The sequence below is a fragment of the Oryx dammah genome, unplaced genomic scaffold (assembly GCF_014754425.2).
Source record: "Oryx dammah isolate SB20612 unplaced genomic scaffold, SCBI_Odam_1.1 HiC_scaffold_11209, whole genome shotgun sequence".
NCBI classification, from domain to species: Eukaryota; Metazoa; Chordata; class Mammalia; order Artiodactyla; family Bovidae; genus Oryx; species Oryx dammah.
The window spans coordinates 2151749-2177933 of NW_024080602.1; the positions used below are offsets into that span (position 1 = coordinate 2151749).

A 26185-nucleotide genomic window follows, 5' to 3' on the forward strand; every position below is an offset into this window, starting at 1 on the left:
AGGGCTTGTTAAACACAGTTCCTGGGCCCTACTCACAGAGTTCCTGATTCAGTAGAAATCACTGAAATCACCCCACTACACTGTGGGGTGTAGTGAGAGTTTGCACTCTGACAAGCTCCCAGGAGATGCTGAGGCCCCTGGCTAGGGAAACACACTTTGAGGACCTCTGGTGTACAACAGACGTCCTCAGGTTTTAATGTGCATTCAGCTGTCCTGGGGACCTCGTTAACACTGCAGGTTCTGAAGTTAATTTGCTCATCTGTCTGTTGCTATGTCTATTGCCTGAACTCTTTAGAATGTAGATCTGTAGAAGCAGCACCTCTACCGCTGCTGTTAGAGCAGGGCCTGCTAAGAGCTATGTGATAAACATCTGCTGTTAGGATGGGTGGGTGAGCAAGGGTTTGGAGCTCACCGGAGCAGTTTAGGCCAGACATGGTGATGTAGGTGTCCTGGGTGCCCTTGCTGTTGCCACGGGGTGAATGAAACCCCAGGGAGACAGAATGAAGATCAGGAAGGAAAAGCGGGTGGGAGGGGTCTGTGAGGACCCCATCATAGGAGAGGGTAGCACGAGTATCCACAGTGGAAGGGGAGTGCCTGGAGGACAGGGGACTTCTTCCTTGGTGGTCCATTGCAAAGAATCAGCTTTGCAACGCAGGTGACGTGTGTTTGATCTGTGATACTAAGACCCCATGTGCGCAGAGCATCTAAGCCCACATGCCCCAACTCCTGAGCCCCAGTCCTCCAGAGCTGGCTCACCACAACTAGAGAGTGAGTGGGCCACAATGAAAGATTCCACGTTGCAGTAACGAAGATCCCGAGTCCCACAGCTAAGCCAAGTAAATAAAAAAAACTGAAATCTCTTATCATTGTCATACTCAGAAATGAGCCCTGGTCACATTTTTTTGCATTTCCATCTTTATCAAATACATGTACGTAACACACACACTTTTCCTTCACATTGGGATATAGACTGTTTGTATGTTTAAATCCTGTTTCTTTTACTTAATACATTGTCCCATAAGTATTTCCCATGTTATTTGGAAGAGGAAAATATAATTTTGAAGAGTGGATATAATGCCTTGGCACATATGCTCTGTAACCTAATCGTACCCTTGTTTTTGAGTTTCTAAGTTGCTGCACCGTGGTTTACATTTGAATCACCTTAAGGCAAAGAAGGCTCAGCATCTTTCATGTGTTTATTTGCCTTATTTCTTCTTTGGCAAAGCGTCTGCTGAAATCTTTTGCCTGTTTTTGGATTGGATTATTTCTTTTCCTATTGCTGAGTCCTTTATATATTCTGAGCATAAGTCCTTTGTCACAGATGTGATTTGTAAATATTTCCTCCAAGTCTGTGTTTTCATATTCAGTGTCTTTTGTAGAGCAGTGGGTTTTTTTTTATTTTAAAAAATTAATTAATTTTAATTATTTTAATTTACAATATTGTGGTGGTTTTTGCCATACATTGACATGAATCAGCCAAGGTTGTACACGTGTCCGCATTACCGAAACCCCCTCCCACCTCCCTCCTCATCCCATCCCTCTGGGTTGTCCCAGTGCCCTGGCTTTGAGTGCCCTGTTTCATGCATCGAACCTGGACTGGTGATCTGTTTCACATATGGTAATATACATGTTTCAGTGCTATTCTCTCAAATCATCCCACCCTCGCCTTCTCCCACAGAGTCCAAAAGTCTGTTCTTTATATCTGTGTCTCTTTTGCTGCCTCGCGTATAAGGTCATTGTTACCGTCTTTCTAAATTCCATGTATATGCGTTAATATACTGCATTGGTGTTTTTCTTTCTGACTTACTTCACTCTGTATAAGAGCAATGGGTTTTAATGATGACCTGATGAAGTACAATTTATCAATTCTTTTTTCTTTTAAAGATTATGCTTTTGATATCTGAGAACTCTTTACCTAACCCAAGGTCACAAATGTTTTCTCCCATATCTTCTACAAGTTCTATAGGTTTGCATTTTACATTTAGAACTATGATTCATTTTGTAGTTAACTTTGTATATGATACAGAGTATGTGAGGTCTCTCTTCTCTTTTTATCTTGCCAATATATGTCGAATTGTCTCAATCACTCATGCACTCATACAAAGCACATGAGTATGCAACCTGGGGCTGACGTATTCCCGTTTACACACAGCATGGACACAGGAAGTTGCCTTTGCACCCCACTCCCACATCAGGGGAGACTGCGCTTCGCAAGAAGTGCCCTCAGCTTGGGATCAGATCTGTACTGTGTTTCCAGCCTCCCGACTCTGGAAAAGAAGTTACACCATCTTCCTGGGCCTGGGTCTCACCATCTGAACATGGCAGTAACAATCCTGACCTCACTGGGTTGTTGTGAGGCTGTGGAGGTATGACTTGGAAGCAGGATTCTAGACACACACACACACACTGAGGAACTTTATCAGGCAAGAAGATGGGTCTGAGTGACAGTTTGGGGTGGAGGGACAGGGTTGGCTTGAATGGGACAGGTGTTCTTTTTTAAATCCATTTTTATGCATTTTAAAATTGAAATATAGTTAATTTACATGTGTTAGTTTCAAGTATGCAGCAAAGTGATTCAGTCTCACACACACACACATATATTTTTTTCAGATTCTTTTCCAATATTGATTATGATATTGTTCCTTGTGCTACACAGTAGGTCCTTGCTGTTTATCTATTTTACATATAGTCTATGGGGTCGCACAGAGTCAGACACGACTGAAGTGACTTAGCAGCAGCAGTGCCTGTACGATAATCCCAAACTCCTAATTTATCTCTCCCCTCACTCTACCCACTTTGGCAACATAGTTTGTTTTCTATGTCTGTGAGTCTATTTTTGTTTTGTAAATAAGTTCACTTGTATCATTTAAAAAAGTCTCACCTATAAGTGATAACATGGTCTTTCTCTTTCTCGGTCTGACTTCCTTCACTTAGTTGATTGTCTCTACGTCCATCCGTGTTGCTGAAAACGACAATAGTTCATTCTTTTTTATGGCTGAGTGCTATTCCATTCAGAGAGGGCAATGGCACCCCACTCCAGTTCTCTTGCCTGGAAAATCCCAGGGATGGGGGAGCCTGGTGGGCTGCAGTCCATGGGGTCGCTAAGAGTCGGACACGACTGAAGCGACTTAGCAGCAGCAGCAGCAGCTGTTCCATTATGTGTCTGTACCACACCTTCTTTACCCATTCATCTGTCAGTGGACACTTAGGTTGGTTTCATGTCTTGGTTATGGTAAATAGTGATGCTATGAACATTGGGGTGCATATCTCTTTTTGAATTAGAGTTTTCTCCAGATATATATGCCCAGGAGTGAGATTGTTGGATCATATGGTAGTTCTATCTTCAGTTTTTTAAGGAATCTCTATACTGTTCTCCATAGTGGCTGTACCAATTTACATTCCCATCAATCACATGGGACAAGAATTCTTGATAGATTTCTAGTGAGCCATTATCTCAGCAAACCCTGAGAAGCAGCTACAAAAAACTGCCTGGAGTTTGCTCTATTCTTTGTTTTCCTATAGTGAAAAGGGCTTCCACTGCAGTCTGAGGGATTGAGGTTAACCATCAGGAAGAAGTTTCCCTCCAACAGAGGAAAAAGTGAAAATGGGTAACTGAGTTAATGGTGTGGGGAGTAGCATGGGTCTTTCCTGATTGCATCTCTCCAGACTTCCTTCCTTGTGGGATCCAGCAAGGCCTCTTCATGTTTGGGTCTTGCGAAATGGCAGTCCACTCCAGTACTCTTGCCTGGAAAGTCCCATGGACGGAGGAGCCTGGTAGGCTACCGTCTATGGGGTCGCAAAGAGTCGGACACGACTGAGCGACTTCACTTCACTACTTCTGATGCAGGCAGTTTGCTGGAGAAAGGTCTTGCTGCCCTGCAGGTGGCGCCCTTGTGCTGGCCGAGCAAGTACCCAGCTCTGCTTCAGTTTAGTTCAGTTCAGTGGCTCAGTCCTGTCCGACTCTTTGTGACCCCATGGACTGCAGCACGCCAGGCCTCCCTGTCCATCACCATCTCCCGGAGTTTACTCAAACTTATGTCCATTGAATCGGTGATGCCATCCAACCATCTTATCCTCTGTCGTCCCCTTCTCCTCCTCCAATCTTTCCCAGCATCAGGGTCTTTTCAAATGAGTCAGTTCTTCGCATCATGTGGCCAAAGTACTGGAGTTTCAGCTTCAGCATCAGTCCTTCCAATGAATATTCGGGACTGATTTCCTTTAGGATGGACTAGTTGGATCTCCTTGCAGTCCAAGGGACTTCTCCAACAAGAGTCTTCTCCAACACCACACTGCAGAAGCATCAATTCTTCAGGACTCAGCTTTCTTTATAGTCCAATTCTATATTGGACTATGTTGGTCCAATCCCACACTGGGGATTTGGGCATGTATGTATACACACTTAATATAAGTTAACAGCATCTCTAATGAAAATGCAGTAGTTTGAGCATTCTTTGGCATTGCCTTTCTTTGGTGTTGGAATGAAAACACCTTTTCCAGTCCTGTGGCCACTGCTGAGTTTTCCCAATTGGCTGGCATATTGAGTGCAGCACTTTCACAGCATCATCTTTTAGGATTTGAAATAGCTCAACTGGAATTCCATCACCTCCACTAGCTTTGTTTGTAGTGATGCTTCCTAAGGCCCACTTGACTTCGCATTTCAGGATGTCTGGCTCTAGGTGAGTGATCACACCATCGTGGTTATCTGGGTTGTGAAGATCCTTTTTGTACGTTCTTCTGTGTATTCTTGCCACCTCTTTTTAATATCTTCTGCTTCTGTTAGGTCCATGCCATTTCTGTCCTTTATTGAGACCATCTTTGCATGAAATGTTCCCTTGGTATCTCTAATTTTCTTGAAGAGATCTCTAGTCTTTTTCATTCTATTGTTTTCTTTTTGATTTCTTTGCATTGATTACTGAGGAAGGCTTTCTTATCTCTCCTTGCTATTCTTTGGCTCTGCATTCAGATGGGTATATCTTTCCTTTTCTCCTTTGCCTTTCACTTCTCTTCTATTCACAGCTATTTGTAAGGCCTCCTCAGACAACCATTTTGCCTTTTTGCATTTCTTTTCTTTGGGGATGGTCTTGATTCCTGCCTCCTGTACAATGTCACGACCTCCGTCCATATTTCTTCAGGTACTCTGTCTATCAGATCTAATCCCTTGAATCTGTTTGTCACTTCCACAGTATAATCATAAGGGATCTGATTTAGGTCATACCTGAATGGTCGGTTTTACCTTCTTTCTTCAATTTAAGTCTGAATTTGGCAGTAAGGCGGTCACGCACAAGGTCCCCCATCTGCCAGTGTGGTCCCCACCTTGTGCCCACAGGGCCTCAGGCTAGGGGTTGCAGAACCCCAGGCCTCAGGCCTGAGTGAACCAGAAGTAGCTGCTGTGGCTTCAATGTGAAGAAGGAGAAAACTCTGGGTTTGGGGCTGCTGATCTGCCCAAAACAGCTCAGGGGCCCCATCCTGTGTGCCTCTGCTAGAGTAGCACAAAGTGTGTGCTGACTTGGGAAAACCCAGCACAAACCTTCACTCTGCCCCTCGCCGCCTGAGGACACTCAGGCGCTCCCTTAGTGTCTGTTTCCCGCCCGAAGAGGCAAATGACCCCTCCTCCTTCGTTAGGCTGTCAGAACACCTAATAAGCACTTAACAGATGTTAGCAATGTTGTTATTCAACAGACATGATGTATCAAAGCTTCAGGAAAGGTTATACTGCCAACTAGATGGATCCTGAATGATAGAATCACAGTGGTCTTAGTTTTAGAAAATATTAAAGAAAATTTAATTACAATCTCAAAACTAAATTGGAAATTCCAGGTTTAAGTAACTTTGATTTTAAGCTTTGATATCCATTAGTTATCATTTGCATTTGGCCTTTAAAGTTTAATAGATATGTTTTAATATTTTAGAAAAAATAAATTTTTCACATACATTTTTTAAAAAGTTAATTTTTACAACTGACTTAATTTACATTTCTATGATGAAAATGTATTCAAATTTTATACTCTGGGTGTAATTCATCTTCTTTTTAATCCTTTGGATTATTGAGAAGGAGTGCAAATAGACATTATGATAGAAAGAGCAATTATGGAAGTGGAACTCAGACCCAAAAAGGCACAAAGAAACAGAAAAATCTTGAAAGAGACAGTCTGCTCAAAATGTAAAACATTGCCAAAATCAAGTGAGCAGATTTCACTGTACCCCTCCTCCCAAACAAACCCACTTATAACACTAGAAATGAAAAAGGAGAGGAGTAAGCTGCCAACCATGGATAGTTTTCAATAAAGATAATAAGAAAAGTGGATGGGATGTTCCTAAAAGAATAAACTTATGTGCTTATATTCAGCCAAACATCATGTTTTATTCGGGGTGGAGAAAGCCACTAGTATATATAGAGACCAAAATAATAAAGTCTAGGTTTAGTAGAAATGACTAGAATCTTGATGCCAAAATAGACAGGTAAGATGGATTTTTTAAAAAATAAGGCAAAATAATTACCTAGGACATCAAATTCAAAATGAAATCATTAACTTGGAGGGTAAGAAATGAAAAATGAAATTGAACATAATTTTTTGAAGTAATTATTACTCAGCTCCATTAGACTGTATCAGGGAAAAGGTCACATTTGAATGACTAACATTCACTGTGTGAGTTTTTTTTAAATATTGTTTATTTGGCTGTGTTGGGTCTCAGCGGCTGCAGGCAGCGTCTCTCCTTGTGGCACACAGACGGTTTAGTTGTGGCTCATGGATTCTGGGGAGAAGGCAATGGCACCCCACTCCAGTACTCTTGCCTGGAAAATCCCATGGACAGAGGAGCCTGGCAGGCTGGAGTCCATGGGGTCGCTGAGAGTCGGGCACGACTGAGCGACTTCACTTTCCCTTTTCACTTTCATTCATTGGAGAAGGAAATGGCATCCCACTCCAGTGTTCTTGCCTGGAGAATCCCAGGGACGGGGGAGCCTGGTGGGCTGCCGTCTATGGGGTTGCACAGAGTCAGACACGACTGAAGTGACTTAGCAGCAGCAGCATGGATTCCGGAGCACGAGGGCTCAGTACTTGTGGTGTGTGGGCTTAGTTGCTCCATGGCACTTGGGATCTCAGTTCCCCGACCAGGAATCAAACCCATGTCCCCTGCATTGCAAAGTGGATTCTTAACCACTGGACCACCAGAGAAGTCCCTATTATGTGAATTGTGATCTACAGCAAAACAAAACAAAGTAAAAATTAAGGAGAATTTCATTGATTTTACACCTTTTATAGAAAGACCACCAGGGAGTTCCCAAGAGTAAAGCTTTTGATTAAAGTAACAAACTGAATAAACTGCCTTCAAATTAGGCATGGCTTTTTAAAAATTGTCAAGGGTAAATCTACAATGATGCCACTGACATGATCATAAAGAAAAAAGGGGTCTGAGCCAGAATTTTCACCCAAAATGCGAAGCAAGCTTTGTGTTATGTACAGCTCACGGTTTCAATTCATTGGAGAGCGTGTGGTTTCAACTGTGCCAGTGCATAGCATTCTTTGGTCAATTCAACAATAATATATGACATTTTATGTATCTGTCCCAAGGTAGAATATCTTGATGAAACACCTATTTGACTCACAGACTTGGTGGGAATGCCAACAAGCTGTTTTTAAACTTGTCTTATAATCTGGACAAAATGCAGCCGTCACTGGAAGAATTCAATGAAACACCAGATGATCCTCAAATAAAGAGCAAACCACGGACTTTGGCAGAATATGAAGGTATCTTTAAAAGTTTGTTAATTATGTACTTGCCACTAATAATGTTAGCAAAAGGTTATTTTTAAAAAACAAACAAATTTAAATTGGCTGTGTCATATTTTAAAGGACTAAAAATATTTTTAAGTGTTTAGAGAAAAAAGTTTTTGTAAGTAGAACCTTCATATACAATATGTAATAAAACTAATAAAATGTAAGGAAACTAGAAGGCAGAAATAAAACACTCATATGACTGTAAAAGAGAAGATTCACATCCACAAAATCCAGTTTATAGAGTCTATTTTCTGGCCATTGTGCATTAAGGCAGAATCTCAACTGTGAGATTTAGACAAATGAGCAAAATACTGGTATTTTTTGCTTTCTTTATAATGTCCCAGTGTTGAAAAATATAAAAGAACTTAAGAAATACTGCATGGATTCTTCATGCTAATCAAGGAATGTAAATTAACATACTGCTGCCTTTATCAGAAACTTGTCTATGAAAAAATACCAGCGCAATTTAAGAGTGTGCTTGGGCACAGTCTATCACAACCTCCGTGCCTCATCACAGACCTGCAACAAATTCTTTATGGTCTGGCATTTGGGGCAGCACCAAACTAGATACTGATTTAGGAGGTGTTGAAACGTATATACATATTTTTTGACCATGCTGCATGGCATGTGGGATCTTAGTTCCTGATCGGGAATTGAACTGTGACGCCCCTGCATTGGAAGCTCAGAGTCTTAACCACTGGACAGTCAAGAAGTCCCCAAGAGATGTTGAAATCTATAATGAGAGAAATTTATAGGGGAAAATTAGAATATTATATAATATATTATTATCATCATTATTTCCTGTTATAATAGATGAGTGAAAAAGTTGGCTTAAAACTCAACATTCACAAAACTAAGATCATGGCATCTGGTCCCATTACTTCATGGCAAATAGATGGGGAAACAATGGAAACAGTGAGAAACTTTAATTTTGGGGGCTCTAAGATCACTTTAGATGGTGACTGCAGCCATGAAATTAAAAGATGCTTGCTCCTTAGAAGAAAAGTTATGACCAACCTAGACAGCATATTAAAAAGCAGAGACATTACTTTACCAACAATGAATGGTCTGTCTAGTCAAAGCTACAGTTTTCCCATTAGTCATATATGGATGTGAGAGCTGGACTATAAAGAAGGCTGAGTGTCAAAGAATTGATGCTTTTGAACTGTGGTGTTGGAGAACACTCTTGAGAGTCCCTTGGACTGCAAGGAGATCCAACTAGTCAATATTGAAGGAAATTAGTCCTGAATATTCACTGGAAGAACTGATGCTGATGCTGAAACTCCAGTTTGGCCACCTGATGTGAAGAACTGACTCATTTGAAAAGACCCTGATGCTGGGAAAGGTTGAAGGGAGGAGGAGAAGGGAACAACAGAGGATGAGATGGTTGGATGGCACCACCAACACAATGGAGATGAGTTTGAGTAGGCTCCGGGAGTTGGTGATGGACAGGGAGGCCTGGCGTGCTGCAGTCCATGGGGCTGCAAAGAGTCGGACATGACTGAGTGACTGAACAGAACTGAATAAGCTTGTTACATGATTCAAACATGTAAAATTTATGAGTCACTTCTGAATCTAAGGACTACTTTAAGGAATATACAACTAATTCCAGTAGCTGTTGTCTCAGAAAATTGAGTGTCTCCACACAGAACTTAAAGAAAAACTAAGAACTCAAAGAAAGGTTGTCTAGCTTGTCATTTCTGGCAGTAGAACACGATTTTGTTACCAATTATTTAACATACTGATTTTGCTGAAATAAAAGAAGAGAAAATTTATGCACTAAATGAATAATGTATTTGTTGTTGTTGTCCAGTCGCTCAGTCATGTCTGACCCTTTGCGACCCCCTGGAGTGCAGCATGCCAGGCTTCCCTGTACTTCACCATCTCCCAGAGTTTGCTCAAACTCACGTTCATTGAGTCGACGATGCCAGCCAACCATTTCATCCTCTGTTGCCCTCTTCTCCTCCTGCCCTCAACAGTCTTTCACATATTATTAGCCCATTAACAGAACACTCAGATGTACATGTGTGCTAAGTTGCCTGACTTGTGTCTGACTCTTTGTGACCCTCTGGACTGTAGCCCGCCAGGCTCCCTGTCCATAAGATTCTCCAGGCAGAATACTGGGGTAGGTTGCCATTTCCTTCTCCGGGGGATCTTCCCAACCCAGGGATCGAACGAGCATCTCTTACATCTATTGCATTACAGGCAGGTTCTTTACCACTGCGCCACCAGGGAAGCCCCAGATGTACATGGTAATGATTAAATTCAGTCACCTTTGATATTTTACTGACTTTCAGCCATATAAAAACCAGCTTTCCCAGCACAACATTGTTAATCAACTATACTCCAATATAAAATAAAAAGTTAAGAAAAAAACAACCAGTTTTCAGTCCCATGAAAAACACTGTTTTTCAATTTTGCCATTATTAAGGTATATTTGTTAAGGTAGGAGTTGAAAACAATTTTCTTTAAAGAACCTGTGTGCCTGATTGAGGACTTTCAAAGATTTAGTCATGTGATAGGTGGGCCTCCATTTGCACTCGTGTTCCAGGCCCCAGAAAGGTTAGGAGACCTCCTGAAGATCCTTCTTCAGAGAGGCTGTAAGGCATAACAGGGAGCTCCTGAGTGCAGAACCAGAGGACCCACCTTACTGGACTTATTTTCATTCCTGATTCATGAATCAGCAGCAACACGGGCTGCCTCACAGCGCTGTTTAGAAATCATGGGACATAATTATAAGTGGAAGTGCTTCTTGACACGGAGACAATTCTCCAGGTGGAAACTCTTGCCCAAGAGCACTGGTTTCATGCCTTACCTCCTTCCTATGGACTGGCTTGTCCCAGCAGTTGACTCAGTGAAAGATCTAGGCCATGGTATTTAATACCACAGGCTTCTTCCTCTTATGCCCAGTTGATCCAAGGGTGTTCAGGTGACCTACAACTTAAGAGTAGACAAAGATGAGCCGGATCAGAGAATATTTCCATCCTCCCATCAATTCTCTCCCCTCCCCAGGACATCCCGTGTGCACTTAGCAACTCAGGAGGACTGCTAATTCTCTCTACTCTGCCTCCTCTCTGGCCCCACCCTAACTCTCTATCTCATAAATGTAGTCTCAACTGTCTGTGGCATAAGCTAAGAAATCGTTAGAGACTTGTAAGTCTTTTATCTAACACAGAGAAAAACCAAGATGGCTAAATTAGACAGGTTGTTATCTTCTACATGAAAGAATCAAATATTCCTGATCAAATTTAGAACAAAATTTGACCCTGGAAAGTGGACTTGGTAGAAATAAGGTCACAGAAGTGAACTTGCCGTGACAGAATCTATCATCAGTGAAATCTAGTGCTGACCAAATTGTGATCTATGAACCAAATTTCTGACATGAAACTTGTGTGAAAAAGAATTAGTCCTCATGAAAATAGTTTCAGTCAACTCGAAATGAAAAAAGCGAAAAAATTGGAAATGGCTTAACTGGGCTTTATAGAAAATTGATCAAGGAATTAAATTGACTTAATGGAGTCCTTTCCGGAAAGCCCTTTCCCAAGGAAAATTCATCAAAGTCAGTGTACTTCCTTGCTATATCTTTGTATTTAAAATGTCTCCAGTAGATTCTCTGTGGAATTTTCATTTAGAGACTAGAACAGGTGGCCCACGGAGGTTGCACTTGAGAGGTCACAGCGTAGGTGTAGAGGGACTTGGAGAGTGTGGGCAGAGCCTTTTCTCCATAAAAATGTACTGCGTTGGTATTAAGACAAATATAATCCAGACTGGATTCGCTGTTTTATATTCACTATTATTCTATTCATTTTTTCTTTTGATATTAGAAGAAATTAATATTAAAGCACTTGTGTGGGTTCCTAAAAAGCACGGTGAGCCTTAGGCACTGTGGCTACTGGATAAGTTGGCTGTGGTAGGGGCCCTGGTCAAGGGTAAGCAGGAAAGTCTGGATGAGCCTGGGTGTAGGAGACGGGGCTTTACTTTCATCTTCACGGAAGTTGCCAGTGTGACAGCTCCCAGCCCAGCCTTCTTGCAGCTGCTCTGTTTTTCTCAAGGCTTGGTTTCCATTCACTTATCTCCACAGTGAATGTTTCATCTGTCTCCCTGGATTTCTGTTCTTGCAACCTTAAGAGCCCAACTAAACAATTCTAAGGCCCTCTCCCCACTCTCATGAAGCAATCCATGTCATGGTTGTCCTGCCCCAGTTGAATTGTCAGTGCGGAGGAAAGCCAGTGACCACGTGGTCTCTTCCTTGACTCAGCTGTGTGTTCCTGCGCTGAGACTGTCTCTTTCTCTTTAGACCCTCTTGAGTACTTGAGTACCTCCTGCCTGCCAGCCCCTGGGGCATAGACCCTCAGGCACAGCATTAAACAAGTCATAGACCTGACCTCAAGCAGCTTATTCAGGGCCAGCTGAGGGCAGTTTTTCTCAGCCTCAGGACTATTGACATCTGGGCTGGATAATTCTTTGTTGTGGGTGGCCATCCCATGTGTTGTAGGATGTTCAGTAAACTCCTAGCCTCTACGCACTAGATGCCTCCCCCAAACTTTGGCCATGAAAATATCTACCACCAGGTTCCTTGGTCCATGGGATTCTCCAGGCAAGAATACTGGAGTGGATTGCTATGCTGTCCTCCAGGGGATCTTCCCAACCGAGGAATCAAACTGGTATCTCTTAGGTCTCCTGCATTGGCAGGCAGGTTCTTTACCACTAGCGCCACCTGGAAAGCCCCAAATATCTCCCGACAATGCCAAATGTCCCCTAGGGGGCAGACATTGCCCTACTGAGAACCACTGGTTTAGAGAATGGGTGTTGACAACTGAGTCAAAGGGCTCAGGCATTACAATATAGCTCATCATGTGTCCCTTCAGAATGCCCACAGGAGCTGGAGGGAAGAGGGATGCAGTTCAGGCTGTCAGAGATGCTTCATGGCTGAAGTGCGGCTTTACTTTGGATCTTGGAGCTGAGCAGAGCCTTGGAAGAACTGTCACAGCACAGAGGAGAACTGAGATAACTCTTATCATGTAAAATTGAGAAATGCTAATGCTCCAGTAGGAACAATGGGGGTTAGATAATGGGTAGATCTCATTATCAACTGGGGGTAAAGGCCTGTATAAATACTTAGGAAATCCTAAGATAATGCCAGGTTTAGTTACTGTTTAGTTGCCAACTCGTGTCTAACTCTTTGTAACCCCCATGGACTGTAGCCCACCAGGCTCCTCTGTCCATGGGATTTCCCAGGCAAGAATACTGGAGTGGGTTGTCATTTTCTTCTCCAGGGAATCTTCCCCACCCAGGGATCAAACCAGTGTCTCCTGGTGTCTCCTCCTGGGCAGGAGCCCAATTCGTTTGGTCACCCATGAGTTAAATCTAGTTTAAACATGTGTTCTGTTTGGTTCATCTAGTAAAAAATTAAGGTTTTTTTCCTTTTTTAAAAAGTTATTTTTTGGCTGTGCTGGATCTCTGTCGCTGAGTGTGGGCTTTCTCTAGTTGCAGCCGGTGGGGGCTACTCTCTGGTTGTGTGTGGGGGCTTCTCTTGCTGTGGAGCGTGGACTCTATTTGCATGGCCTTCAGTGGCTGTGGCACACAGGCTTAGTTGCCCTGAGGCATGTGGAATCTTCCAGGTCCCAGGAATTGAACCCATGTCCCTTGCACTGGCATGTGGATTCCCAACCACTGGACCACCAGAGAAGCCCCCAGCAAAACACTCTTAAAAAGGATGTGGTCACTCCATTTATACCAAGGTATACCTGATGTAACTAACAGCTTACAATTTAGTTTACATTTTGACAGGAATCACAGTTTAGCCCAAGTCTCTGATTTCAAGGGTAGCTTGCTGGGGGTGAGAGAAGGGTGGGAGATAACTTTGGGGAGGTGTCTGTGAGGTGGGGCTTAGGGGAATGGGCAAGGGGTCCTGGCCTTAAACTCCTTTTCCTAAACTGAGAATTGCAATTATTCTTTGAACCACAAGACAGCCGGGGCATTTCTTCTGGGTGGTTCCAGCGTGGGGAGAGAGTCTCCTTCCCACTGAAAAGACAGCAGCTGTGTGTGGTTTCCCTGACTTCTTTGGGTTTTCTGTTAACCTTATTTCTCTGTAGCTTTTGCCCTCAGGATCTGCTGGGCCCACCAGGCCTGGGCTTTCTGAATTTCCCAACGCGGTGGGCAGGCTGCACTGCGTGTGTGTTTGTGTGTACACGCTCACACACATGGGTCTGGGGCTCACTGTGACCCTGACCCATCTCCCAGAGAATTCAGTGCTGAGGACTCTGGGGAACTGGTTTGTTTTAGGGGATGGAGTAAATGAGAAGCTGCAGGGAGGCCTGCATTCCGCCGTTAAAGGGGATACCCACTCCACTGGTCCCCTAGGACCACCCTAAGGATAAACTAAATGAATGGAAAGATGCTAAAAAGTTAAATGTAGCAAATTGCTTTAGAATTTCATTAATGCGAATTCTGATTTGGAATTTGTAATATTTTAAATTATTTTGTTTTCATAGCAGACAATACAATACGTGTGCCTCCTGAATCTATTACCTCACTGATTATAGAGGGCAGGGACACATTCTCACTCATCACTGTCTCCCCAGCAGCTGGCAGTGCCTGGTAACTGGCTGCTATGAATCCTTTCAGATGTCTCCTGTGCATTTTCATATGTGTGTGTGCACATGCACACACAAACACACTCTACTTAGATCTTACTCTGTAGCATATAGAGTTTTGAAAGTCCATTATGGAAGACAGTAAACAGCAGGAGAGTGTTGGAGAGGCTTGGAAGGGCTGCAATGCTGTCATCTAAAATCTAATGTAAATAGTCCAGGGATGCAAAATAAGCAGGGCACATATCAAGGAGACCTGATCGCTGAAGAAACCTCCTTTTTCTGGGCTCTTCTAATCATTTAGTAGAGCAAGTATCCATTACAGCAGTTCTGATAGCATCCACAGATGAAATGGGCTCATTTCCCCATCTTGGGCCAACTCTGGGGCCGTGACCTGCATCCCTAGTCGAGCCCCCTGGGGTGGAGTCAGGAGATAGTGGATCATGGCTATTGCCTGGGGGTGATGGTTTGGACCATGGAACCTGGGGGCAGACGTACCACAGCGTTAAATTACTGAGTGACTTCTGGCAAATTGTTTGACTTCTGCGAGTGCGTTTTTTCATCTGTGAAGCTCACATAGTACTTCCTCCTGAGACGGACAAAAGAATTAAAAGGCGCGCACATGGAGTCTTTTTGCCTGAGCCCACGACTGCTTGGCTCTGATGTGGGGAGGGGGAGGCCACGCACAGCCCATCGGAGGAAGAGCACCTCCGGCTGTGGCTCAGGGCAGGCACAGCATCTTCTTGCCTTTGCTGCCCTGAGACTGGGAACACGTGAAAAGAGCTGCATGGCCTTGAGAGAGCTGCTTAAGCAGTGTTCTGTTTTCTCATCCACCATCCGAGTTAGGCTGGGCTGTACACGAGGCTGAGTTTGGGGGACAACAGTGGTACTTATTCCCGAGCAAAAATGATCTAGAAACACCAATCCAGAACCATGGTTTGCTGTACCCTGACGCTCAGAGCTCTGAATATTTACTCTAGCTGATAAGCTACCTGGGTAACACCTTCTGGTGGGTGTTTCCAGATGGAGGCAGTATCTCTTTTTGTTGCGCACAAGAGTGGAGATGATGCGCTCTTCTCCTGATTACCTTGCCACACCATCGATGGAATTTGGGAATGAGTTTGGGGCCTCCCACCCTATATTCCATTGAATTGCCGAGATTTCACTTCACCGGTATTAAAAATGCAAAGGCAGAATAACAGGCATTAAATTAAGATCAGGCACTTTTGCCAAAGACCCCTCCACCCCCACCGGATCTCAGGAACTTTGAGTAAAGAATCCACCTTCAATGCAAGAGACACAGGAGACCCAGGTTTGATCCTTGGGTCGGGAAGATCCTCTAGAGGAGGAAATGGCAACCCACTCCAGTATTCTTGCCTGGAGAATTCCATGGACAGAGGAGCTTGGTGGGCTACAGCCCGTGGAGTTGCAGAGTCGGTCGGACACAACTGAGCAACTAAGCACACTAGTCCCACCCAAAATTAACACTACTAGATTTTCTAAACTGAAACGGAGCAGTCATTCTTACCTCCGGGTGCCGATAAGAACAGAGCAAAATCCCAGGAAGGCACTGGCTCTTCCAGGTGCTCGGCTTAGAGGCAATGTGTGTGGGGTTGCCTGATAATATCCTACCTGAACTGTGTGTTTACCCAGTTTGTGGGTTGCTCTATTTCTGATCCTTCACAGGACTTTTTTCTTCTTTTGCTGTTTTCTTGGCTACAGCTCCTCCTTGATGGTTTACTTTGCAGTCCTGTCATTTCACAAAATCCTACTCCTGAAAAAGGATTAGCAAAATTACACAGTGTGGCTGCTACTTAACATTCAGGAAACGCAGCATCCACACACAAGTTACCAATCATACTTACCAGATGGTAACTGTATCTTTTCCACCAGAAAGTGAGCAGCAAATACTGAAACTCATCACTAGTACATTTAAATTCACACCCATTTTTGATTTGACATCCTTAATAAGCTGGTATAATGGAAGCCAGTATTTTATCCCTATATTGTTCACTATTTGTAATAGCTACAATAATGCAGACTTGATATTTTTTAAATTGTCATGAAAAAAATCTCACCATAACCTACAATTTTGATATATTCTGCATCTGAATATACTTTTTGCAACACTTCAGAGTTCTATATTCAGAATGGGCTAATAGAAATAGCACATGGCAGGAAGGATAAAAACCTAGCAGCTGATGATGGTGTCCATATATTTTTCTAGCACCACTGCTTAAGTTTAGTGATTACTTTTTGGTAGTTTATTTAAAAAACTTTAAGATCAACCAGTTCTCTCTTACTGGACTATATTATGAAGCAGCTGATGCCCAGGGGTGGAGTAAGTTCCTGACATGATAACAGCAGAGCCAGAGAGCCCTGTTTTCTGAGTCTCAGGTCTAGATTTCAGCTCATTGAACATGCCCTAAAGATCTCTTGAGTTTTGGCCTTAGCTGGGGTCAACAAATTAAATGGCAACTCTGGCTAGTTCGGTTTTAGCGCACTTAATGAGTAAAGTGGTTGCTAATGGGCTGAATTGTGTCCCAATTCCATGGTGAAGTCCTAACCACTAGGACCTCAGATTGTGACTGTATTTGGAGAGAGGACCTATCAAGAGGTGGTGATGGTTTTGTCGCTAAGTCCTGTCCAACTCTTGTAACCCCATGGACTGTAGCCTGCCAGGCTCCTCTGTCCATGGGATTCTCCTGGCAAGAATACTGGAGTGGGTTGCCATTTCCCTCTCCAGCAGATCTTCCTGACCCAGGGATTGAACCCATGTCTCCTGCATTGCAGGCAGATTCTTTACCAATTGAGCTTTGAGGGAAGCCTCTTACAGAGGTAGCTAAGGTAAAATGAGGTTTGTGAATTAATGGGCCCCGATTTAGTATGACAGGTTAGAACACAGGTACTACCACGTGAGGACACAGCAAGAAGGTGGCCATCTGCATGCCAAGGGAAGAGGCCTCAGAAGAAACCACCCCTGATGACATCTGGATTTTGGACTTACAGCCTCCAGAACTGCAAAGAAATAAACCCCCACTATTTAAGCCACACATTTCTGTGGCATTTTAAAAAATGGCAGCCCGAGCAAATACAGTGGTCCAGACCAAAGGAAAATGCAGAACTCACATTCTGTTTTTGTTTGTAATAGAAACACTATGTTGTTAAGAAGGATTCATTTATCTTAAGGATACAGTGGTAGCTTATGGAACCAGAGCAGAAGCCAGCAGGCCTCAGAAGTGCACTGGGTCCAGGGCCTGGAGCGTGGCCAAGATTCTGTTCTCATCTCTGCTTTTCATCGTGTATCTGCTTCAGTTTTTTCAATTCATCCCAATTTCCAGTTCCTGGGAAGAGATTGACTGGCCCAGATTGAGTGAGGGACTCACCCTGTCTACAGTCATGCCAGAAGAGGCAGAATTACAGGCACACAGTGGCCATCAGAGCCCTCTGGAGACAGAGGAAGCATTCTCAGGAAAGCAGAGCTCACCAGACCATGAAATAGGTTCTCTGTAGCATGGAGGGTCTGACCCACCTCAAGGGCTATAGGGAGGCTAATATGTGATGCTCAGTATGCTGAAGTGGAACGGTTGATGTATTAACAGTTTGGCTACAAATAGCAAAATTAAGGCAAGAGCAGCCTGAGACCTCATTCAGACCAAGGACTGCTTGCATCCTGATGGCTGTTTGCCAACTAAGGATGACAGAGAAGGAAGAAATGCCAACAATGCTGATTAGCAGCCTGTCAAAGGATACACACTCATCAGCTAGAAAAAGTTGACTGGTGATCAACTGGAATTCCAATATACAAATGGTGCAGAATATTTATAATCTAAAAAATAATGTGCAATGAAACATAACAGAAAGCCAGACTGGTCTCTGATTTCATACATACTTGGGAGCCTAAATCATTACTCTCTGAAAGGAAGAGGGGAAAAGATTAAGTAACGCTTTTTGTTCTGGAGAAGAGGGTAACATGGAAAATACAAGAACAAATTTTCAATTAAATCAGAATGAGTCAAAAATGATTACCAGCCTGAATTAGCATGGGAAAAGGAATCCTCACCACTGTCATGGCACCCTGCTTTCACTCACATTACCTCTTCTTCTTCCAGCTGGTACCCAGACCTAAAGCCCCTGCTTAGCTCCATCTCCTCTGTAACACCCTCCCTGACTGATTATATCATTTGGCATTTTATTTTTCTGAAACTCTTTGTGGATACTGTGTTCTCCACTGCCCCACCCAGGACTAAACCTCCTTAGGGTGAAAGCCCATATGATATTCCTCAATTTGTCTTTAAGGGTCTCATACACCTTTCACGAACATTTATTGTGTGACTAGTTGCCTCCAGCCGAACTGAAAATGGTCAGAAATCTGCTTGCTGGGCTCAAGTAATCTTAGAATAAACAGAGAAGAGAAACATCCAGGTATAGTCCTTTTAAGATAAAAACTTTATTTTACAATTATATAAAGCAGCTTTACATTAAGCACAAACAATCCATTTACTTTGTATAGAAACAAAATACCTTTCCATCTGCAAAAAATCAAGTTTTGCTGTATATAAAACTAACATGTGCACATTGTGCTTAAACTGCAAAGTCTGTACAGCTTTACAAAGGACTACCCTTCAGAAGGGCATCCAGTAAACACTTTATTGCATATTTAACATATGGTCTATAACCCACATGTACAGTGGAGAAACAAGAAAAACAATCACAAGGAGGATGAAAATAGCAGCTTTCTGTGAAACTTCTGCACACCTATAAAGAAAAAGGACTGCCACATCTGGAGAGTTGTGCTTGTGTGTCATTTCTTGTATTTGCTCACGTACACTGGATGGTTTTTGGATGAAGCCTTTATGTACAGTAACTCTGAAAGGGTCAAACTTGACCTTTATCTGGAAACTTTTGGCTGGTTTTATAACTGAAGTGGCAATAGATTTAATTAAACATCAAAGCTAACTCAAGATAAGTGTAAACAACTAATACCCATAATCTTGGAACAAGGAGAAATTTAAAGAATTAAAAAAAAAAAAAGGGCAAAATACCTTCCCCATTCTCTCTAATCTCAGACTAAACATTTTGCATGATTTAAAACCCTAGAAAACTCCCTATGTGTTTAGGAACAAAAATGATGGATGGTCCTAGGCAGTGTTTCCCCACATGTGTCCCTCAGATCATGTGGCTCAGAATTACCTGAATGCCTATTTTAAAAATGTAGACTACCATGCTTCACAGGCAGATTTACTGGATATCTAGAATCTGTATTTCAGTAAGCTCCCAGGTGATTCTGAGGCATTCTAAAGTTTGAGAACCACTGGTTTGTACTGCCAGGGATGCTACAGGTTCAACTCACCCTCTTTGAAAATCCTGGGATCTCAGGAAAAATCAAGTTGCTGTTGCAACATGGAAGGCAGTATGAGACCAACAGCAAAGAAATTGCAATGCCATTTCTAGACCAAAATGTCTTTCTACTTTCAGTGAGAAAAGACAGCCACATTGTTAAGGCACTGATATTTGTCACAGAAGCAGTACCATACTGTTTTCACTGATTCCCTCAATCTGAAGTAGCAGTATGCAAACAGAAGGCAGAAATCTGGACTGCTCTAAATAATAACAAATACGATGGAGTAAAAAGGATTTCCAGACTGGAAAAAGTTTATTTTTGAGCGGTGAAAATAAAATTAAAAAAGGAGTCTAGATATTCTTATTGAGACATCTACTGTATGAAGACTACAAAGGTCAACAGCTAGGGAGAAACCTAATACCCCACAACTGTTGTGGCAAAATTGACTTGTGGTCATATAAACTGGGAGTTTCAACTTCCTTTTCCGTGGCCAGTTTCCATGGGCTTCCCTGGTGGCTCAGATGGTAAAGACTCTGCCTGCAATGCAGGAGACCCAAGTTCGGTCCCTGGGTTGGGAAGTTCTCTTGGAGCAAGGGAATGGCTACTCACTCTAGTATTCTTGCCTCGAGAATTCCATGGACAGAGAAGCCTGGCAGGCTACAGTCCATGAGGTCACAAAGAGTTGGACACGACTTAGTGACTAAGAGTTTCATGTCAGCTGTAGGTCTTCGTTCCGGCTGCTGATACAACATAGACTTTGCACAAAGGCATGAATACATTTCCCCATTTCTGAGTGGTGTTGGTAGGCTGAGTCCAGTCAAGATGCAGTGGGCAGGCAGGTGCCCACCTCGCTCTTGATGTGCATTTCATATAGGTCACACACACACTGCACTGTGTGTGTCAGACTCAGTCCTCTGAAAGTACCGGATCTCATATTTCCAATCTGTATAAGTTATTGTACTGATTTAATGTATTGTCATACACTAAAACAGAGACAGCAAAATCAACCTCCCTCACTTCTGACCTACTGCCTAAGTCCGAGAACAGACACTGCCCAGGGTATGAGGGCTATGATGCCTATTTATGTGAGGTATGTGGGATATAAAACCAAAATAAAGGTCTGATTACACATGTACAGCTAATATAGTAGCATCACTTTTATCCAAGAGCTGAAATAATTTAAAATTAAAAACTGCAAAGAAAAAACACCGATACAGAAAAGTTTGGAAAGCTTACACAAAAACTATGTATTCTGCGTACATCAATAGTTTGGAAAGCTATAGACCAAGAATGATCTAAGTAGGAAAAAAATCTGTTACAATCCTTATAATATCTGACCTAGTATTTTTCTTTAAAGGGGAAAAGAATCTAGAAAAGGCAGTGGTAGTGGGCTTATTAAAATTACTACCTCCTCACCAAATTTAGGTTTATAGTAAAATTTCCCAAATGTTCCCAAAATGTCCCCCCAAAATAGACAAAACTCTCGAGTGTAGTCTGAAATGAAATACAAAATTTGAGATAGTGGCAAAAAGAAACCACCACAATGGGGGTAGAGGAGGGGTATACTGATTATCAAATCTTTACTGATTGTAGATCGTTTCATAAAACAGATAACATTTTTGTTCTGGTTCATAATTTCTTGTGCAGTCAACAAGTTTCATTTTAGTTGTGCTTACATTATATAACTGTGAAGCCTGAACACTGGTTGTGTTTTTAATTTATACACTTCAAGCAAACCATAAATTCAAAATATTCTCCATATATAACAACTTGAACAAATGCTCATCCACCCCTAAGAAATTAATTTATAGAAAAGAAAGATCATTTTTAAAGTTGCACACAGTCCACTATTCAGGCTACAAGTACATATTTACTGTATTTTAGCACATTATTTTTTAAAGTCTGCTTTCAACATAAACATAAATAACCACATTTTAAAAGAGCCCCATACTAAGTTTTCAGACAAGTGCTGGACAGCTGGCCATTAAGAACTACTTACCATTGTCTTTCCCAAATCAAGAGAACTGGACTACCTGTGGAACTGAACAGGGTGATAAGCAAGGCCAAGTTAAATATCTTCATTCAGCCCACTGACTAAACACTTTTCTGCTCTAAATGCCACCGACATTCTAGACACTAAACCCATGGAATGCAATTATCTCAGAAGACTGGTTTTAAGGATCATTTATCACTTTGATGTAATCCACAAAAACCTAGTATACACCCTTTTAAAATGTGCCTATGCTCTGCTGACAGAGAGCCTCTAGTTTCTGTGTACAGCAGAGGCTGACGTAGGATTTTGGTTCGGAGCTCTAGTTGTGCTTTGCCCGGCTGCCTTTAAGGTAGCTCTTCCACCTCTTGACAAATTCTTTGAAGATTGGGGACTCATCAATGGTGCTAAGCAGCTGTAGTTGATTGATGTGGGTGGTGTGATAGTCCCAGCGGGCCAGGTTAGGGGCAATGCCAAGCATGAAGTGCCGGAGGTCGTAGATGGTTCCTGAGCCAGTGTCGTACAAGGGGAGCATGGCTTTAAGGGATTCCATGCCACGCTCATACAAGGACCTTGCTTCTTTCCCGAGTTTTTCCCCTGCAGTTTCTTTTAAGTCATACAGCCCAATTAAAGAATACATAAAGCCATTTAGAACAAAAGAGCTAGGTGTAGTTGGATATTCTTCATACCAGTCATGTTTATTCATAAACACAGCCTTGACTCCATGCTGCTCTGACAGAAACTTGTAAGGGGCTGTTGCCCTTAAAGCTGAACTGAGGAATATATGGTCTTTTGTTAAGAGATAGGCCCTGACTAATGTAGAAATGGCTTGCCCTTGGGCCATGGCGGAGTACCACCCTGGCTCTAAAGACTTGAAGCCTTCCCCTAACTTACGGGTCACCATAATTGGCCAGCCGCCTTTCTCATCCTGGTTCCTCACCAGCCAGTCACTGGCAGCGAAGAAGGCAGCCATGTGGGCTGTGGTAGAGATGGTAATGTTGTCAAGGAAGCCCTTCCCTTTTGCAATCAGCCTAACCACCTTCTTGGGCATTATTCTTGTTGGCTTGACAGCTTTTGTGTTGGAAAGACCCACTCCTTTCCTGAGGTCAGTGACCAGGTCCCTGGTAACTGTGCTCCATGATGTTCTGGGCCCGATGCCATAGTATATGTCTCTTTCTTTAAAAGCAATTAGCTGGGTATTTGAGATATAATGTACAGTGAAGAGCTGATTCTTTTCTGTCGTCTCCAGAACCACAGACACACTTCCATTTGTTAAGAACTTGAGGTCAAATGAAATAATAAAATCTTTTGTGTTCCCCAGTTGCAAGGATACACCTTCACTGGTTTCTGTAGGGGAAAAAATATAACAGAAAATACTGGTTAGGATAGAAGGTCTCTCTCTGTATTTAAAATTTACTTAAAATTCATCCTTGATGACCACTGACCATAAAAAATTAATACATCAATGTTTTATATGTTGGATTATTATTTTTTTAATTTTTATTTTTACTAAGTTAACCATAAACAAATGGCAGAATTGTTGAGTCCATGATGGCTTGTGAGCATCAGGACAAAGCTCTTTTACCTTTTGGCCTATCTAGTTTATATTAGCAGGGCTAATGGCCTTAGCAGATAGCTAAGGTACTGTGGTCAAACTGCCTTTTCTAGATCAAAATTGGTTGATCAATAATCAATGACTGTCTAATATACCTATTCTACAAAAAAGAAAAAAAAATAGCCTAAAGCTGGTTCAACACATAGTATTATAAGAAAGAGGCTAGAAGAAAAGAACAGTTAGACATGAATTGATGGAACAGGCAATTATGGAAGTTGTATGGAGAATGAGAACATCTTAGACTTAAACATCAAATGATGCTTTGAGTGACTTTTTGAAAACCAATTTCAAAATTTTTTTTTTTTGGCTATGCTGCATGCTTGTGGGATCGTAGTTCCCCCATCAGCAACTGAACCCAGCCCCTCCCAGTAGAAGCATGGAGTCCTAAACACTGGACTGCCAGGGAATTCCCTAAAAATTTTTTATTTAATTAATATTTGGTAAATATTTACTGTGTTCTAAGTGCTTTACACATTAATTCATTTAGCCATTATAACAATCACAAGAGTAGTGCTATTATTACTCTTTATGGATGGTAAACAGAGACAGAAAAGTTAAGTAACTTGTCTAAGGTACAAAGAGCTGAACCCAGGTTGTTTAGTCTGGCTTTAAGCACATGCTCTTAATCACCCATCGTTGTTGGAAATGATAGGTTTGTTTTCAGACATTCACTGGAATTGTGAATAAAACTTCTGGAAATTAAGCAATGGGCTCCTGTAGTCAACAAAAAGTGAGGAATATTGGGGGAGATGGAGGGGAAAGCATAGATTTTGGAGTTAAACAAACCTAATTTGAATTATTAACTCCACCACTTACTAGCTTTGAGATGTTCAACAAGATACATCTTTGAGCCTTGGTTTCTTCATGTGTTAAGTAGAGATAATATTACTTTGCAAGGAAACTGTGAGGATTAAAAAGAAAAAGGATAGTGGCTTGGAACATAATAAAAAACGATGATGATAATTCTGAAGCCAAAGGGTTCAGAGACTGAAAAAATGGTAAGAGCTGTTCTATTTGGCAAATAATCAAACAGGAAATTTCTCTTGCATATTTAGAGCAGTAAAAGAAACTGAGCATATTATAACCAAACAGTAGCAGCAGCAGGAAGAAGAAATTGAACAACAAAACGTTTCTTCTTCTTCCTGCTGCTGCTACTCTTTGGTTATAATATGCTCAGTTTCTTTTACTGCTCTAAATAGAACAGAATTCAAGAGATGGTTCTAAAAAGCTTCTCAGCCCTTGAGGAGATCAAGATGAGGGCTGCTGTTTTCCACCCTAATCCAGACTACACTATTCATCAGTGTAAAAATAACCCCTCTAGATGCACCCAAAATCAAAAGTCCTTTTTAGTCTAAGCATTTCCTGCTACAAGCCGTAAGCTAAATATTCTTAAACATCTCCATGTACTTTCTCACCCAGCCAAGCCTGTTGTTTTACAATAGGCAAAGATGCTCTGTGTACTAGAATAAAAAAACTAAAGGTCACTCATTATTTGCACTGCATTAAACACTCATAAATCCATTACTTAAGGCCATCTAGAAGGAGTAGATTTGTATTGTGGCTTTCAAGGTCTGTGAATTACACAGCCATCAATAAAGGACAAGGAGAGAATACAGAAAAGGTCTTCTAACCTTTTCTCTCTTTTTATTTACCAACTGGCAAGGCTGGTGGGAGGAAGGATGAGTTCTGCTCTTGAAAACATTTCTCCACAGAAAACTAAGTCTGAGGTGCTAACTAAAATTATTCCATTGTCTAACTAATGAACTCATTAATTCTCATGGATATTGATTAGTAGAGAGAAATACATTACATCCCAATTAATGAGACTGTCTTAGTAAAACGGGAAATGTTGCATAAAGTTAATTTGATTTTATAAAAGATTTTATTAATGAAATGGCTTTATATGAAGTTTGAAATAATCTAGCACATTAGCAAAATTCCACATAGGAAGCAGGCCTGGTTGGTAATGCTATATTAGCTTGAACAAATAAAAAGCTATTGGTAAAAAATAGGCAAAGGAAAGGATGGCTCTCTCTAGAAAGAAAAATTTCTACTTTAATGCAAAATAGTTTGAAAATTAAAGGATGAATACTATGCTGAAATACTAAAGTGAGGAACTTCATTCCTGTGGGATATAGATCTCTGGAAGGAGAAAGCCCTCATGCAGTAACCTGGTTCTTGTGGCTTGGCTCTTCACACAGTAAATATTCCTTATATAACCTTGAACTTTTTAGCTGATCCTTTTTTAGATTTCATTTGGGTGACACTATTTGTGTCTTTATATATGTAATATCAAGGCATTTGCTAATGTGATTTTTACAACCATAAAAACCATTTTAAGGGAGTATCAGGTGCCATAAATCAACATAAAATTAGCAAAGACACACGAAGCAGGACTTACCTGGAGCAATGAACTGTTTAACATTGGTGAATCTTGACTTGTCAGCCACACTAGCCATAAAGCAGCCCTTGGGCACAGTCCAGTCACTGGGCTTGCTGTTTTTGTCCCTGTCTTCTGCTGTTTCATATACCTCTATATGAGGGGGTTTCTCAGTTAGATTCTTGCTGTAGTGACTTAACCCATACTGTGCAATCTGGATTGGGTAGAAATAGCCTTGAGGTCCCCACTGTGTAGATAAAGGTACACCTATAAAATAGAGAAACAAAATAAATAACTATCTCCAGACATTCATAATCCTATTCTGAATACCACTTTTCACTGTTTTACTTCACAGGGTTATCCAGCAATGTTAAAGCTTCCTTATTATACTGTTTTCATAATTACTAAAAATAGCACCAAATTAACCAGAAATGAAAACCAAAATTAAATGTTTATTCGTTCTCATTCATTATTTGTTGACAGAT

General features: G+C 41.8%; 1 protein-coding gene across 1 annotated transcript in view; it reads right to left on the minus strand.

The window, feature by feature from the left end:
- Positions 1–18797: 18797 nt before the first annotated feature.
- The window catches only part of LOC120860868 (D-glucuronyl C5-epimerase), a 114087-nt gene continuing 106699 nt past the window's right edge, over positions 18798–26185 (minus strand). Inside the window, exons 3-4 of the mRNA XM_040236571.1 lie at positions 25722–25967; positions 18798–23052 (exon numbers count right to left, since the gene is read on the minus strand). Coding sequence (XP_040092505.1) covers positions 22028–23052; positions 25722–25967 — 1271 coding nt within the window. The 3' untranslated portion in view covers positions 18798–22027. The remainder of the gene's footprint in view (positions 23053–25721; positions 25968–26185) is intronic.